This window comes from Enhydra lutris, unplaced genomic scaffold, assembly GCF_002288905.1.
Source record: "Enhydra lutris kenyoni isolate GAN:26980312 unplaced genomic scaffold, ASM228890v2 scaffoldscaffold7, whole genome shotgun sequence".
NCBI lineage: Eukaryota > Metazoa > Chordata > Mammalia > Carnivora > Mustelidae > Enhydra > Enhydra lutris.
This window is the reverse complement of record NW_019154091.1, coordinates 40,134,559-40,150,035: the sequence shown is the minus strand read 5'-3', so window position 1 is coordinate 40,150,035 and position 15,477 is coordinate 40,134,559. Positions and strand designations below refer to the sequence as shown.

Below are 15,477 nucleotides of genomic sequence, written 5' to 3'. Positions count from 1 at the left end.
AGTCAAGATTGCCACTGGTCTAAGTAATGGAGGAAAATTAAGGCATTTTCTTTGAAGACTTGGTAAATCATCTAGTTCTATCTCATATTCTCCCAAAGTGATTTAATCATAGACCTTTTCTAAGTGGGACTAGTGTCTTCTCAAGCCACTGTGGTTAATATCTGTTCTTTGAGATTTTGGGCTGGCATTATTTAACAGAGTTAAATAAGCCGTGCTTATAAAAGATTAACAAATTGGCACCTTTTAGCAATACTGAATTAATATCAAAATGTTGTTGCTGAGCCATAAGGATGCTCCATTTTGTTTTGTTAACATGGATCAGGATTCAACAGCCAGCTAATGTGAACCTGATAGCTTCAGGTGAATTTCTGTCCTGCCAGTTCTAAAGATAATGAGACTGTGTATGTAAGACTCATACTTGTCTGGGATGATTCATCCACAGGCAGAAGCCCAACTGTGAAGGATCCAGATTAGAGATTAATAAATGCTGCGTCTGATTGTAACAATGACTCTTCTCCAGAGAGTTCTGAGCTTCTTTCTGTTTGAAATGCCAATCGGCATTTTCTTTAAATAACTTTTTTCCCCCTGCTTGCATGCTCCCCCATCAGAGGAAAGGTATTCAGGTGAAATGCTATGCACTATAGAAATGTTGAAGACCACTAAATGTGGTTTAAAAACAAATAAACAAACTTCAAAATAAGAATGAGTAAGTAGGCCATTTGTTTACTTCCCAAGTTCTTATTTGCAGGAAGGATCTCGCCAGTTTTGACCTGTCTCTTGAATGAAGGCTACTGCTTGTCCTCACTTGGCTCAGCTTCCAGAGTCAAGTTGAGATATTGACAGCATTTCACCTCCCCAAGACCCCAAGAGAGAGAAGAATGGAAACACTGGTTGGGCTCAGGGTATAGGCCACTGGGGACATTCCAATGGAGTCTTTATCTATTGAACTATAGGACTGTGGGAAAAGAAGGCAAAGAAGGAAAGGTCCTCAGATGGGACTGCGGTGTAACAGTGACAAGGTGGTTTCTGGAAATGTTGGCAGAATTGATACAACTGAGTCAGAGGGCACAGTCTGGGCCAGAGGGAGTGACCCTTGAGTGAGTTAGAAGCTAGATATTCCTTATTCTACCTTCTAAACCAAGTATTCCTTCTTTGTATGGGTTTAAAAAAATGCATAGGTTGTTTTCAAGGAATCTTGGACAAGCTCATGTGGTTAGAAAGAATAGTTTTGGTGTGCTTCTCTCTGTAGCAGTTGAGGAGCTGGGTATTGGTTCTAATAGACTGTGTCGTACTCTCAGTGAGACTTATATCCCCATGCCATCCAGAGCATGAGGACAAGAAAACGAAGAGTAAGCAAGCGGTAGGAACTCTGAACCCTTAAGGATCCATTTTTAGTGCTAATAACCAGCACGCATAAATGAGGCATAGCAAAAGTAAAAGTTGAATAATTCTGGAAAAGGAGAGCAGTTTTTCATATGAAATGAAGAAAGTCTCAAGTCATCTTGGATGCAGCCAGTCAAATATGGGACACCAGTTTCACTCTGTTGATGCCATGCATACCAGAATCTGAATGGTAAGTCTAGGGAAGGTCAGAGAGCTGGGAAGCCTGGACTAAATCCTGCCAGGGGGCTGCCTGCCACAGCGTGAGGGCCAGCAAGCTCTGAGAAACCTGGTACAATTCAGATTGGCGTGGCTGCACAGGAATTTGATATAATAATGTACAAAGCAGCAAACTGTTGGCACTACTCATGTGCTAATCATCTCCCTGTTAAAGTCAGGCAAGGGGTGTCAGACCTCGGCTGGCAATCTGCAGAAATAGGGAACAGGGGCCAACATCAGGGCTGTTGGCAGTTTGTCAGGGACTGTGTACAATAGTTGGAACTTCTGAGTGGGCAGCCTCATCCAAAAGTGATGGAAGAAAACTCAAGACCACGAGAAAGACACTTAATCCTTCGGATTGGACCCATGGTGAGGCTGTTAGGAAGGAAGGCTTCTTCTGGTTGGACAGGTCTATACTCAGCCAGGCTCACATCAGGTGCACCAAATTCTGGGCTTAGAGGAGCCCCATCAGCTCTAGAATATGTGGGTAAGGAGAATCCTTGGCCAGTCCCAGTTGAAAGACTGGAAGACATGCCTGGTGGTTCAAGTTCTAAGTCCTACAATTAAGAGAGGCCAAGATAGGCAGGTGCTGACGAGCTGTTGAAGACATGTATATATATTTTTAAAATGCCTGTATGCAATTTTATTTTCATTTCTGGAGCCCTTCGAAATGCGTTGCCTCTTTTAGATGGAGGACCAAATTGGTTTGGGAGATGTGAATAAATTCAAAGCCGTGTTGATTGTGAACAGCCGTGCTTTGCTGATGTGAGGAAGCAGTTATCAGTTTTCCAATCCAGGGTCTTAGGAATACCGATCACTGGATGTTTAGTGCAAAAAAATAAACAAACAAAAAAACCTCCTCAGAAAACTTCTTTCTACCATTGGAGATATTGGCTTATTAACCTGTGCCAAATGAGTATGACTGGTCCAAATTCTAAATTCAGGGATACTTTGTCTTTCTGTATGGAGAAGGGACAGAAGCACGAGAACTCCCTGTTTTCCAGAGATCTCTTAAAAGACCCATGTGTATGGACATAATCACTATGTCTAGAACCAGTGCTTTTGTTATTTTCAGCAACAAATGAGGTGCTGACACTCATGGCTTGATCAAATACAAAAGCCTTTTCTATCCTTCCCCTCCTGTGAGCACCTTCCCTCTTCTGTACTCCCATTGGTATGTGAATGTGATGTTCTGATCAAATATGTATGAAGAGATGGGAATGTTAATTTATTTGAGACAAATGTCAATATCTTTATTCTGAAAAATGCTGCTAGTAAGTCAAATACCATCCCCAGCATGTATTTAACCCTATCCTTTCATTAATAACCACAGTTCTTCTATAAACTCTACCCCCTTGGCTCACGTTAAGTGGAAAGACTTCAAAGGCATAGGCAGTTTGAAAGGTAGTATTTCATGCCTAATATTTCTTTTGTTTTCCCTTTTGGTTATATTGTTTAGTTTTATGTTGCCTTTCTTTTTATCATGTGAGATGCCCAGATCGGTAATAGTGTTGGCCACACTATTTTCTTTTTTTAAGTAGGCTCCACACCCAGTCTGGGGCTTGAACTCACAACCCTAAGATCAAGAGTCACCTGTGCTACTGACTGAGCCAGCCAGGTGCCCCCACAATTGATCTTATAAATTTGCCTAAAAAATGTAGTCTGAGGGCGCCTGGGTGGCTCAGTGGGTTAAGCCACTGCCTTCGGCTCAGGTCATGATCTCAGGGTCCTGGGATCGAGTCCCGCATCGGGCTCTCTGCTCAGCAGGGAGCCTGCTTCCCTTCCTTTCTCTCTGCCTGCCTCTCTGCCTACTTGTGATCTCTGTCTGTCAAATAAATAAATAAAATCTTTAAAAAAAAAAAGAAAATGTAGTCTGATATTGATAATTCTACTGCCTAATGAATACTGCTTGTTTAATATTTATACTATTTTTTCTCTTTCCATTTCACTTTCTTTTCCAACTTCTCCTTTCCCCCCACCTTCTTCCCTTGCATTTATTTAAAAGTACTTTTATTCAACCACCGAACTTGATTGTTGTTGAACTTGTCAGCTTGTTCTTTTATAGAAAAGAACCTCTTAATAAAAATACAAGCCAATCCATCTGAGAGTTGTTTTGATATGCATAATGGAGTAGGCCATAGAGACAAATTTTAATTTAAGATGAAATGAAATAGGCTTGTTAAGATTTTGGCAGTCCTGATACCTTATGGGGAAGCACAAGCACATTCTAGAAGTTCTCTTAGTACTAGCCAAGCCCTTTGCTCCCTTACTTAATTCTGTAATTCATTTGGGTATGCTAGTGAGAGGAACTCTGCCTTTTTATTCTTCTCCTCTTATTGCCCCCTCTGCCTGTCTTATAATAAGCTTTCTTCTTGCTATTATTTTGTCTCTGAGTTCTGCAATAGGAAGAACCTTGTAGGCATTCTCAAAGTGAATATCTTTAGTTTGCTTCTCAACTGTGCCTTACGCTTAGCAATTGAAGCACATCCAAGAAGGAGACTCAGTCAGTGAGCAAAATGGGGCAAAATTCAAGCAGAAAGCCAAATTATCTTCTGAAAAAGCAAATAAGAAAAAGAATGCTGGCTTTTGTAAGAGTTGTTTAGTTATTCAGAATGGCTCTTAAACTAGACTGATCTGCTTGAATTTTTGTTCCTGGGTTTTTGAAAACCCAGAGTGTTCTTGGTGTGCAGAGGTTTAAAAAAGAATGGATCTGGCATTTAGGAGGCAGGAAAGATCCTGATTCTCCACCAGTGAGCTTCCGTCTTGTGTTTCAGTCATGATATTTCTGAGTAATGGCAAGGCTGGAGAACATCAGGCATTTTCTCTATCTTGCAAGGCATTGCTCACAAAACTCTGACACTACTCAAAGCCACCCGAAGTAGCTAACACCTGCAGCCTTAGTCACCTGAAAAACTAATAGTGTAGAATCAGAATTTCTAGTCTCCAAAGGAGGGGGTTTCTTGGAGTTAGGTGGGGAGAGAATAATCCTTTCTTTATTTTGGGAGAGAAAAGATTTTATCCTCCATATTCTGATTCTACTCTGCTTGGTGTGAAAGAAGGAAAGAAGAAATAGCTAGGAGTAGGTGGACAGTGGGCAACCTTGACCTCTCACCCCATCTTGGGGTAGATGGACAACCTTCCATATTTGTTTCCTAAATCTGGTGGTAGTAGAGAAACTTTTCAGATCGTCTAGCAGTTCTAGCCTTTTATCAAACATAGGTCCTCCTAAAGAACTGAATTTAGAAGAAAAGGATTTTCTTTACTCATATACTAGAAGGAGGGACTAGAAGGAAAATCAGATTTATTTAATCTGATTCTATATTAATGTTCTAGCAGGATCCTAATCCCTATGATGTTATGAAGTGCTCAGATTATAATAATGTGAAAGACTTCGTGATACTAGAAAAACATAATCTCAGTGGGAAAGCCAACAAAGATAAAGTAGATTTGAGGATTATCTGGTTGCAACATCAGTTACTACATTTTAAAATTCAACAGACATCTACTGTGGCCCCATTTCAGGTACTGAATTGTGGCAGCAAATAGTGATCCCTGTCCTGGTGTTTACACTCTAGTTGGGAAGTTCGTAATAAACATATCAAACTATTCATATAGTCTGTCAGATGGTGATAAATGCTAAGGCAAAAAGAAAAAGTGGAGCAGGATAAGGGGGTCAAGCAGGTGTTGGTATTCCCTTGTAGGGTCAGGATTGGGCTTTATTGAGAGCTTGAGGTTTTAGCAAAGACTTGAAACAGGTGTGTGTGAATACCTGGAGAGCAGGAAGAAGAGGGTTCCAGGCAGAGAAAATAGCTAGAGGTCTGGAGCAGGACTGTGTATGTTCAAGAGAGGTCCGAGTGCCTAGACGGAGTGAGAGAACCATTGGTAGGGTGGGACCCGTGGGACAGTGGCAGTCCAAATCAAGGGTGTTAGCTTTTTCTTTTTTAGTGGATTGGGAAGCCATTGAGGGTTTGAGGCAGAGAATACCATCTTATGATTTAAGTTTCGAAAGGATTGTCCTGCTTCTTTGTTGAGCATGGTCTGTAGGAGGCTGGAGGGCAAAGGCCAGGAGACAAGTTGGCAGGTTCTTACAGTGACTGGCTGAAGGATGATGGTGGCTCTGATGGAGCTGGTGAAAATCGGTGGTGTTCTAGATACATTTTGAAGGTCAGCAGTCAAGGTTGGTTGATTGGATATAGGGTTCCAGAGAAAGAGAGGAGTTGGAACTGGAGGGATTGACTTGCTTTAACAGAAATGGGAAAGGCGGAGTCCAATCTTGGAAATGTTGGCCATGTTTCTAAGATACCCAAGTGGGCATGCAGGATAGGTAGTCTGATACATAAGTTGAAGTTTTGGAGAAAGAAGTGTGAGAGGAATTGGCATATAAATAGGGTTTCAAGCAGGAGATTGGATGAGATCTCTGAGGAGGTGAATGTTGATAGAAACAACCTGAGGCCCAAGGATTAACACTGGGGGACTCAGCTTTAAAAGGTCAGGAAGAAGAGGAGGAACCAGCAAAGGAGTCAGAGGACTAGCAGCCAGTAAGCTAGGAGGAAGGCCAAGAGACCATGAAGCCCTGGAAACCAAGGAAAGAAAGCCTAGTTAGGAGCCAAGTGATCAGCCATGTCAAATGTTCCTCATAGATAAGGATGAGTGCAGGAGTGCTGGCAACACTGACTCCATCTTTGGCCCCATGCCTTGTGCCCAGGTGGTACCACTTGAGATAACTAGTAGAGGCTCCCTTCTGGTGCACAGGTGTTGCCACTTGAGATAACTGGTAGGGATCCTCTGGTGCACAGATGAGAGCCCCACTTTAGATAATTACCCTATGACCTCACCTCCATGCTCCTCACTCCACAAAAGCTGGAGATTGAGGTCTGGAGAGGGATGGAAAAGAGCTGTGCAGCACTGGGGATCATCCATCTACCCAGTCCTCGTAAATTGCTCTGATCAAAATTCTGGGTAAAGGGCATGGAATGGTTTGCTTTGTTTTTTTTAAGCATTAATGTGTCTTCTCAGTCTGGAGGGTACCTCAGTGACCCTAGCAGTGATTGCAGGTGGACATTGGAGTTGGCAGTATCAAGGTCACCTCTCCTTCGTTCGACAGGAGGAGTTTTAGTGAAGTTGAAAGTCTGGTTGGAGTTAGCGGAATAGAGAATGAGAGAGGAGGAATTGGAGGAAGTGAGTATAGATGATGTTTTCAAGAAATTTGTGGTGGAGGAGTAAGGAAGTGGCCACTAGTATTTTCTGCCTGTCTGCCTGGCTCCACGGGGGAGCCCCTCACATTTTATAAAGGCATGGTTTATATATATGTAACTATTCATAGCTCATTTCTGTGAGGTCAGCATGTGTCATCAGCACAGAAATTTGGAAGCAGATGAGACCATCAGTTATTTCGGTAATCTCCACCCAATAAAGGAAACTTCTTTTTAAATATTAATTCAAAACCACTTTTTTTTCATATGCCACCTAGGAATCCAGAGATGAATAAGGCACAGCCCCTGCTCTTGAGAAACATGTTTTCATGTTTCATATAGGGTGGGCTATATGCTTCCTATGTGATAAATATTAGGATAGAGGCACATGCAAACTATTGTGAAAGTACAGGGCAAAGATCTAACTTACCTGGGGGAAGTTCAGAAAGAGGATACAAATGAAAAGCTGACACTTGAACTAGACCTTAAAGGCGAGCATGACATTTTCCAGGCAGAGTGCTGAGGAGCATCTCTTTATCAAATAATAATCCAACTCCCGTTTAAATGCTTATAGCAACAGAGAGCTCACTACTTAGAGTTTCATTCTATTCTAAATAGCTATAATTTTTGCGTACCTGTTTCTTCTGTTGAACCAAATAGTGATGTTTAATATCCCTACTCATTAGTTCCAGTTTTCTCTGCTGGAACTAATGGGCAGAGACTTGTCTTTCTAACATAGAGGTCATTTCTGTGTTTGAAAATAGATGTTATGTTTTCTTTTAAAGTCACTTCTTTTCTGTTTTGAATAAAGGGAACTGAATAGTCTCATGTTGGGTTCCCGAGGAAGCGGACCCTGAGACCGAGGTGAGCACACAGGAAATTATTAGGGAGTGCTCTTGAGATCATCACCGTGAAAAGGGAAGATTGGGCAGGAGCAGGTTGAGGGAGAAGGAAAGATGTGATGTGGTCTTAATGGAGGCTCCCACTAGCCCTGTTGGGAAGTTCTGAGAATGGACTGATCCTTCAGAGGTGTCTAGAGTCAGGGCAAGAGGACAAAGTCTTTATACTCCCTGACCAGCAGTCATTCAGGGCAATTTATCCTGGAAAGGGGAGGGGGTTGTGACTTTGGGCAAGGTGGTTCTCTCCAGCTGATGCTATTTCCAAAGTGGTCTGACAGCTACAATGTATTGCCAGGGGCATTAGCAGGAGCTGCGGTGGTTTATCCCTTATTTCGGAAGTGGGTCTGTAGGGCATCTGGGGGATGGAGAAGAGAAATCTCACATGCTGCTAACTCTGTTTTGGAGACCGAGAGCAGAATGAAAAAGGGCTTGTTTTTGTTTCTTATTAGCAAATAAATACCATGAACATCTAAGCAATGAGGATTCAACCTAATGGTTCTAGACTGATGGGGTCTACTGTGCAATTGTGTCTTCCCTGTGTTAATTATGTCTGTTTTGGTGGCCCTTTTTACATGAATGCTTTATGGATGCTCATGAGGCAAGGTGAAGAAGTACATGCATGCAGTAGAGGTGCCTGGGAATCATTAGGAGTTAAAAATGTAAGTGGGGGAAGCATAGTGAGCTGCCAACTGAATTATATCCCTGTCCTTCATCCTGGAAGATGACAGTTCTTGTGATCGCAATGCAGGTTATTGTGTGACTGGTGTGTGACCACCAGTCCTTTCCACTCTGTGCACACGTGAAGATTGTTCTTTGATTTGTGGCTTCAGCCATAATTTGCAGAGCCTGTCACTGCCTGCGACTTAGAGTTCACCCAAAGCTTTGTTGAAAAAGAGCTGTCCCATTCCCGGCTGCTGTATACCAGATTGATGTGTCAACTAAATTAATAACACTGGCTGGTCATTATACCTCAAAACACTTGCCCAAGCTGTAACTCTGTCTCTTGATTTCTGTTTGGCTTCATTAACCTTTTCTTGGTGCCACAGACAAAATGGGCATGTAAGGTATCCTTTATTTAATGAAGGATTGACGAGATAAAAAGTTGAAGGGGGCATTGGTGGGAGAGAGGAGTCAGAAAGGATGATGGTGGAGGATGATAGAATTAGGTGAGAGGAGGTTATGGTGGGGATGAGCTGGAGCCATATTAGTTTTTCTCTTCTTACTTTCACCTTATTTTATTGGATTTCTTCACATAGTAGCTGGCTATTTCTTTAGGAGCTCATTTAAAATTGCGAGAGAGTTTTAAGACTAAGAGAGAAGAGGGTAAGTTCAGTATACACTAGATTCGTTTTTTGTTTTCATTAGCATGGGCTCATTTACTATGGACCCTCATGGATTATCTCTTAGGGCTATCTCTCCCTGTGTATTTGAACCAGCTGTCGTCTTCCAATAGATGGAGAATTGTGGGTATTCAAGAACCTCTTTGTGATAAGATATTTCCCTTATCATAGAATGGGTTGAATTCCTTTGTTTACAATTGGAATGCTGTCACCCTTAGCCTGTACATTTTAAGGTATATTTGGAAGCTTTTGTCATTTTGTTATATCCACTAGGTTTTGCGAAAACCCAAGTGGAAAAAGGGAATCCTCAAGTGAAACGTTGTTTGGAAGTAACAGGAAAACAAATAGCTTTTTCTCTAAAGCCTTTCTGGGTGGGTGGTTCTGTCACAGACCTTCCTTTCCTTCTGTGGTTCTCTGTAGACCCATGACAAGTCTTGGAATAATTAAACTTTGTTGTCCTGGAATCCCAGTATAATCCTACAACCTAAGGACAAAGTCACCATTACCTGAAGAATAGTACTTGTGTTGTCAGGGGGCAGGGGCTGGTCACAGTTTAGAATAAGTTCACACGAAGTCCATATTTTATTCTGAATGGATTCCCACTCCTCCCACCGTTCTTCCTGCCATATCTGCTCTACTTCTCTGAATTCTCCCTGACCGCGTGTTTAAGCCAGAGGAGGGAGCTAGGATAAGCACCATCTTACCACTAGCAGAAAGAATTGCCCTCAAACGACTAAGCATCTCCTGTTTCCTTCTGAATTGCCTGTGGGAAATGTGAAAAGTTCAAGCCACATGAAGCAATCATAGCTCGGCAGAGCCAAGGGGCCGGCAGGTTTCATTGCCGAATCAGGGTCTGTGGATAGCAGCTGGATATTTCCCAACGAGTATTTTTTTCAATAGTGGGTGCCCCCCAAGCACTCAACAATATCTCATTTGTACAAGAATATGTTCCTGAACGAAGAAATCACTGTATAATTTTGCTTAAAAGCCTGGTCTCTTGTGACTGTACTGTGAAGCTCTAGTCTGGGGGGATCGAAAAGAACTGCCCCTTTTAGACACAATTTTGTTCTCCTGGATTGGTATAAAATGGGGATGAACCATCGGATAAAAGATAGGGGCACTGACAAGAAAAGAGATGCCATTACCCAGGAGGAAGTCGGGGGAAATGGATTGAGAAAGAAGGCCAAGGCCAAGAGGGTCTTCATCTGTGGTTGCAGATTCTTCTAGCTGGAAGGCAGAGCTAAAATGCAGGGCTTGACATCTCAGAACAGCAGGTGAAATATGGCCTAAAATGGGAGAAATTTAAAATGGCTTCTCCCTCAAAAGGAGGGAGAAAACCTACACATACTCAGAGCTGACAGAAGGCTATGTGTATAATACACAGGTCAGACTGAGACCCGTGGTGTTCGACAGGTAGGAGGAAGAATAATCATCTGTGTGCGGCTCTAAACTCTTATCATACACGAGCTTGAATCCAAGTCCTTTTAACCTGTAGCTTAGGTACACAGTCTGCACCTTCCTCTAACTTGTGTATCTCCTTATCACAGTGGAAGACAAAAAACTCAATGTGCTATTAATCCAACAGTTATTTCTTTATAGAAAATACACTGGCCAAACCTTCTCCCTGATATCCATACCAGAGTACCGCCTACCTACCAGGTCAGTGTGCTTACACCACCTCCGTCTGTAGGTTTCAGGGTAGATGGATGGCCTTCCCATTTATTCACTCTGAGTGATACACTTCCATGGTTGTGATCAGTTCAGAAGGTTCAAAAAATGAAAAGCGTGTGTAACCCTAGAGCTCATTTGACAGTGAAACCTGAGCCGAACTGATGTGAGGCCATTTAGAGTCTTTATCCCCCTTAATGCGGCTCTTTACATGTCTTGCAATAGAAATATTAACATATTTGATTGTAGGAAGCTCCTCTGTGCCCCAGGGATTTCAGACAACACGGATGTAGACCTGTGTTGATTCTCCCCCTAGAGTCTAGAAGGTGGTTTTAGGAAGAAAGGTATTAGAAATGTTTGCAATTCAAGCATCGCATTTTAAAAGGTGTGTGAAAAAGTAAAAAAATGAACATAAACCTTTGTACCCAGTTGATTCAGACTCTCCCTTACCATCTTTGTTTTTTGTTGTTGTTGTTTTTTTGTTTTTTTTTTTTGTTTTTTTTACCTTTTTACTATTCTAGGATGAATCCTCCATGTTCTTCCAGTTTGGCCCATCAATTGAACAGCAAGCTTCTGTAATGCTCAACATCATGGAAGAGTACGACTGGTACATCTTTTCTATCGTCACCACCTACTTCCCTGGCTACCAGGACTTTGTAAACAAGATTCGCAGCACCATCGAGAACAGCTTCGTGGGCTGGGAGTTAGAGGAGGTCCTCCTGCTGGACATGTCCCTGGATGATGGAGATTCCAAGATCCAGAACCAGCTCAAGAAACTTCAAAGCCCCATCATTCTTCTTTATTGCACTAAGGAAGAAGCCACCTACATCTTTGAAGTTGCTAACTCCGTAGGGCTGACTGGCTACGGCTACACATGGATTGTGCCTAGTCTGGTGGCAGGGGACACGGACACAGTGCCCTCGGAGTTCCCCACCGGGCTCATCTCTGTGTCCTATGATGAATGGGACTATGGCCTCCCTGCCAGAGTGAGGGATGGAATTGCCATAATCACCACCGCTGCTTCCGACATGCTGTCTGAACACAGCTTCATCCCCGAGCCCAAGAGCAGTTGTTACAACACCCACGAGAAGAGAATCTACCAGTCCAACATGCTGAATCGGTAAGTGAGGGACCCAAGGCGTCCTGATGGCAGAGGGTCAGGGGAGGGCCTTCAGGACTGGGGGTGGAGGTTCAGAAGCACTGGGAAGAGCAGTTCAAGACATCAGAGGGTGAAGCCGGCCACTGAGATGGCAGCTCTTGGTGATGGGGGAGTGCTTCAGGTCCAAAGCTTGCTGTGCTGGGTTCCTGTTCTAAGAAATACTCAACAGCTCCCGCTTATTGATCATTTCCTCCACACTAGGTGTTACTCAAGGGTTTTGCAGGTTTGACCTCATTTAACCCTCAAAGCAACATTCTATTAGGGGTTTGAGAGTTGTTTCCACTTTATGATTCAAGAAAATAAGGATCATGGGTGTGAACGGTCCATAGTCAGTCTCCAAGGAAGAGGCTCAGTCTCGCATACTTGACCGCCACGGAAGACACAGTGGGCATTGACATGAGGGAGGACCTACTGGTCCCTTTACATAGGACCGCTGCTATACTGGGAGGGAATGGACAATAGGTTACGTAGGTCTGGAGGCATATGAAGAGGATCCTTCCCTTGGCTTTTGTCTCCTTCGTTTCCTTCTGCCTTTTAAGTGTAAGTGTGAGAGTGCCGCTGTGGAAGCAGCTTCTGTGGTTGCTCTTAGTCTGATTTCTAAGTAGGAAGGGGACATGGGTGGAGTTCCTCTCCCCTGACCTTCCCTCCAAATCCAGCCATGACCCCCAGGTATCCTCTTGCAGGTGTTATGTGACTGTGTAGGACAGAAGATTCTCTATGAGGCTTCTGTGGTTCTGTGATTTGTAGAAAACCACCATACACAAACGCTGTAAAAACTCAGATAATACAGAAGACTACAAAGGAGGAGGAGAAGAGAAAAATGGCCTCAAAGCCAGTGAACCAGAGATAGTCATTGTGGAAATAATTAGAGAACATCTTTCCAGCTATTCTCTGATGCGTGTGTACCTATATGCATGTAAATCTATAATTTTACATAAAAGGAAACATGACTATAATAACCTGACTTTCTTTGACTCTACAATATGTTTTGGGCCTCCATTTTAAATTCTTCCTGAATTATATCTGACAAATAGAGAACTATGCAGAAAGCACATTACTCTGGTACCATCCAGCTTAAATAAAATATCAACGCATCCTCTGGGGAGGTTGAAACACAATTAGTGGAGGCTGAAGGTGTACCTGCTTATACTTGTTTAACCTCTGGGAGGGAGTTGGAGTAAAGCCTCTCAGCAACTCTTAATTCAGAGTTGCAACTAAAGCTTCCTTTTTTTTTTTTTAAAGGTTTATTTTAGAGAGAATGAGTGAGCATGAGTGAGTGGGGGAGGGGCAGAGGGAGAGGGAGACTCTTTAAACAGACGCCCTGCCCAGCGCAAAGCGAGACAAGGGCCTTGATTCCCAGGACCCTGAGATCCTGACCTGTGTCAAAACCAAGAGTGGGACACCACCCATGCGCCCCTCACCCCAGAGCTCCTTTTAATGTAGCTCTCTCTGTGATCCAATCCTAATATTATCCCATCTTGAACTCTGCTTTTTGCCATGCCAGTTATTACTATGTTCTTGGTTTCTTCCTCCCTCTCTAGTCATTCTGTCTCAAAGTCCTTGGCATGCTCTTCTTCCTTTAGACCTCTCTTAAATATTGGCATAAAACTCAGGGTTTTGTCCTAGACCCCCCTCTTTGTCCTAGACCCCTCCATTGCCAGGGCTATAACTGATATTTATGAATTGACTTCTGGCTGAAACCTCTCCCTTGAGCCCCAGTCTGTATCACCAACTATGAGGAGGTAGGCTCTTCTGGATGCCACAGGGCCTTAGAACACACCATATCCGAAGCTGAACTGCTTTCTCTTCCATTCCCCTCCCTCTTCCAGGCAGATCTATACTACCTGTAAAGGCTACATCCTATTATCCAGTGGCCTCAAGTAAAAATTGCCCAGGTGTCCTTGCTTTCACTGCCCTCCCCTCCCCCAGTCTCGTAGGAGACCATCTCCTGCGGCCATTTCCTATGGATTCCCTCTGGAGTGCTCTCACAGGCTACATTCCCAGGCCATGTTCCTGGTTGGCTCTTCTTACCTGTATTGCTGCAGGGCCTCGTCAATATCTTACGGCTCCCGGTCCTGCATCCTTCCAATCTACATCACAGCCAGAGTGATCAAAGATGAAAATGTGATTTCATCACTCTCCTGCTTAATGCCTTTCAGTGGCTTTTCGTTGGTTCTGTAATGAAGTCCCGTCTCCTTAATGTGGTTTATAAAGTATTCCACCGCATAGGCCAGCCTCTCTTTCCAAAACTGTGTCCTGCTGCAGTCTCCCTCGGACACTGTATCCTTGCAATACTGAACTTGCTTTAGTTCTTTGAAAATACCATGTTCTTTCTCACTTCTAGCTCTTTTCCCTGCCTTGAATATATTCCCCAGGAACCCCTTCCCACCAGTAGGTAAATGCTGATGCTCTTCACCTGCCTCCTTTCCATTCTTCAGGCTTCAGTCCCAGCCTCACTTCCACTGAGGAAGCTGTTCCAGACCCTGGACTAACAGGACTCTGTTAGGTGCTTTTGCCGCATCTTCTGCTTTCCTAGTAAAGCCACTTTTGAGATGGCTGTCATTCTGTGCTGCGTTATGGCTTGTCCCTGCAAGTTCTGGGGAAGCAGTGACTTCTCTGTCCTACTTATTTCCATGCCCCCCCCAGTACCCCATGTGACAAAAGGAAGAAAGACACCTGGAGTGAATGAGTGACCTCCTCCAAGATGCTGAACTGCCCAGTGCATTTACCTCCCCTGCAGGGTTTTTCTTGTTCTGCTGCTCTTTGCAAGATAGTAGAGATTTCCTTGGAAAAACTTACTGTTTATTTGATTCTGTACCTTCAGGTTTTCTCCCATGGTCTTTAGTGTTAAGTTAAAATCTGATGCCAATTACTCTGCCAAATAGTAGTTCATTAAAACCAATACTAACAATGAAGACTCTCTAGACCAAAATGTCTGCCAGACGATGCGAGGAAATGAAATGAGTGTTAACTTCAAGTCCATCAGTTTTGGTCCAGGAATACCTGCTTTTATCCTAAAACTTTGTCCAGGTAAACTGTCAACCTGTAGATATTCTCATTTGCCATTTGGCTTACTTTCTGTTAGAATGCAAGTGTTCCCTCTGAAGCCTGGTCTCTGACCACTCCACCTTTAAAATCGCAGTTGGTTCTAACTTTTGTGACCCTGTCTCGGGTCACACCTCAGACGTTGTCATCAAGATGGCAAAAAGTACCCACTGCCATCTTTGCCAGCACAGCAGTCCTAAAAAGAACAGGGATTACTCAGTCCAGATGATTCATAAATTCCTTGAGTAGCAGGATAGAGCTGAGAGTCCAGGGTAGAGCCGAGAGTCCACCTTGATTTCCCACGTGGACTGCGTAAGAAGTGTCTTCAGATGCATCAAAACACTTTTCCATGAAGGGCTTTCCTCTGTGAACTTTCCCTTCTGCCCCAGTTCCCTGATATTATTTTGTTGGGGGCAGGGGTTGGTTCCTGTGTCTGTCTCCAGACTTCTCCTCTTGGCCCTGACTGCTGTCTCCATAACTTATCCCTCATGCACTCCCATTTGTTCCTTCCCTTCTCTCAAGTGTGGCTCCTCAGGGCTCTTGAATCCAATCTCTAGCCTCTCTTGAGAATATTT

At 43.4% G+C, this 15,477-nt stretch overlaps 1 protein-coding gene across 1 annotated transcript in view; it reads left to right on the top strand.

Moving 5' to 3' along the window:
• The window catches only part of LOC111142166 (glutamate ionotropic receptor NMDA type subunit 2B), a 463,533-nt gene that overhangs the window by 214,274 nt on the left and 233,782 nt on the right, over positions 1 to 15,477 (top strand). The window contains exon 4 of the mRNA XM_022495165.1: positions 11,220 to 11,818. Within this exon, the coding sequence (XP_022350873.1) occupies positions 11,220 to 11,818 (599 nt within the window). The remainder of the gene's footprint in view (positions 1 to 11,219; positions 11,819 to 15,477) is intronic.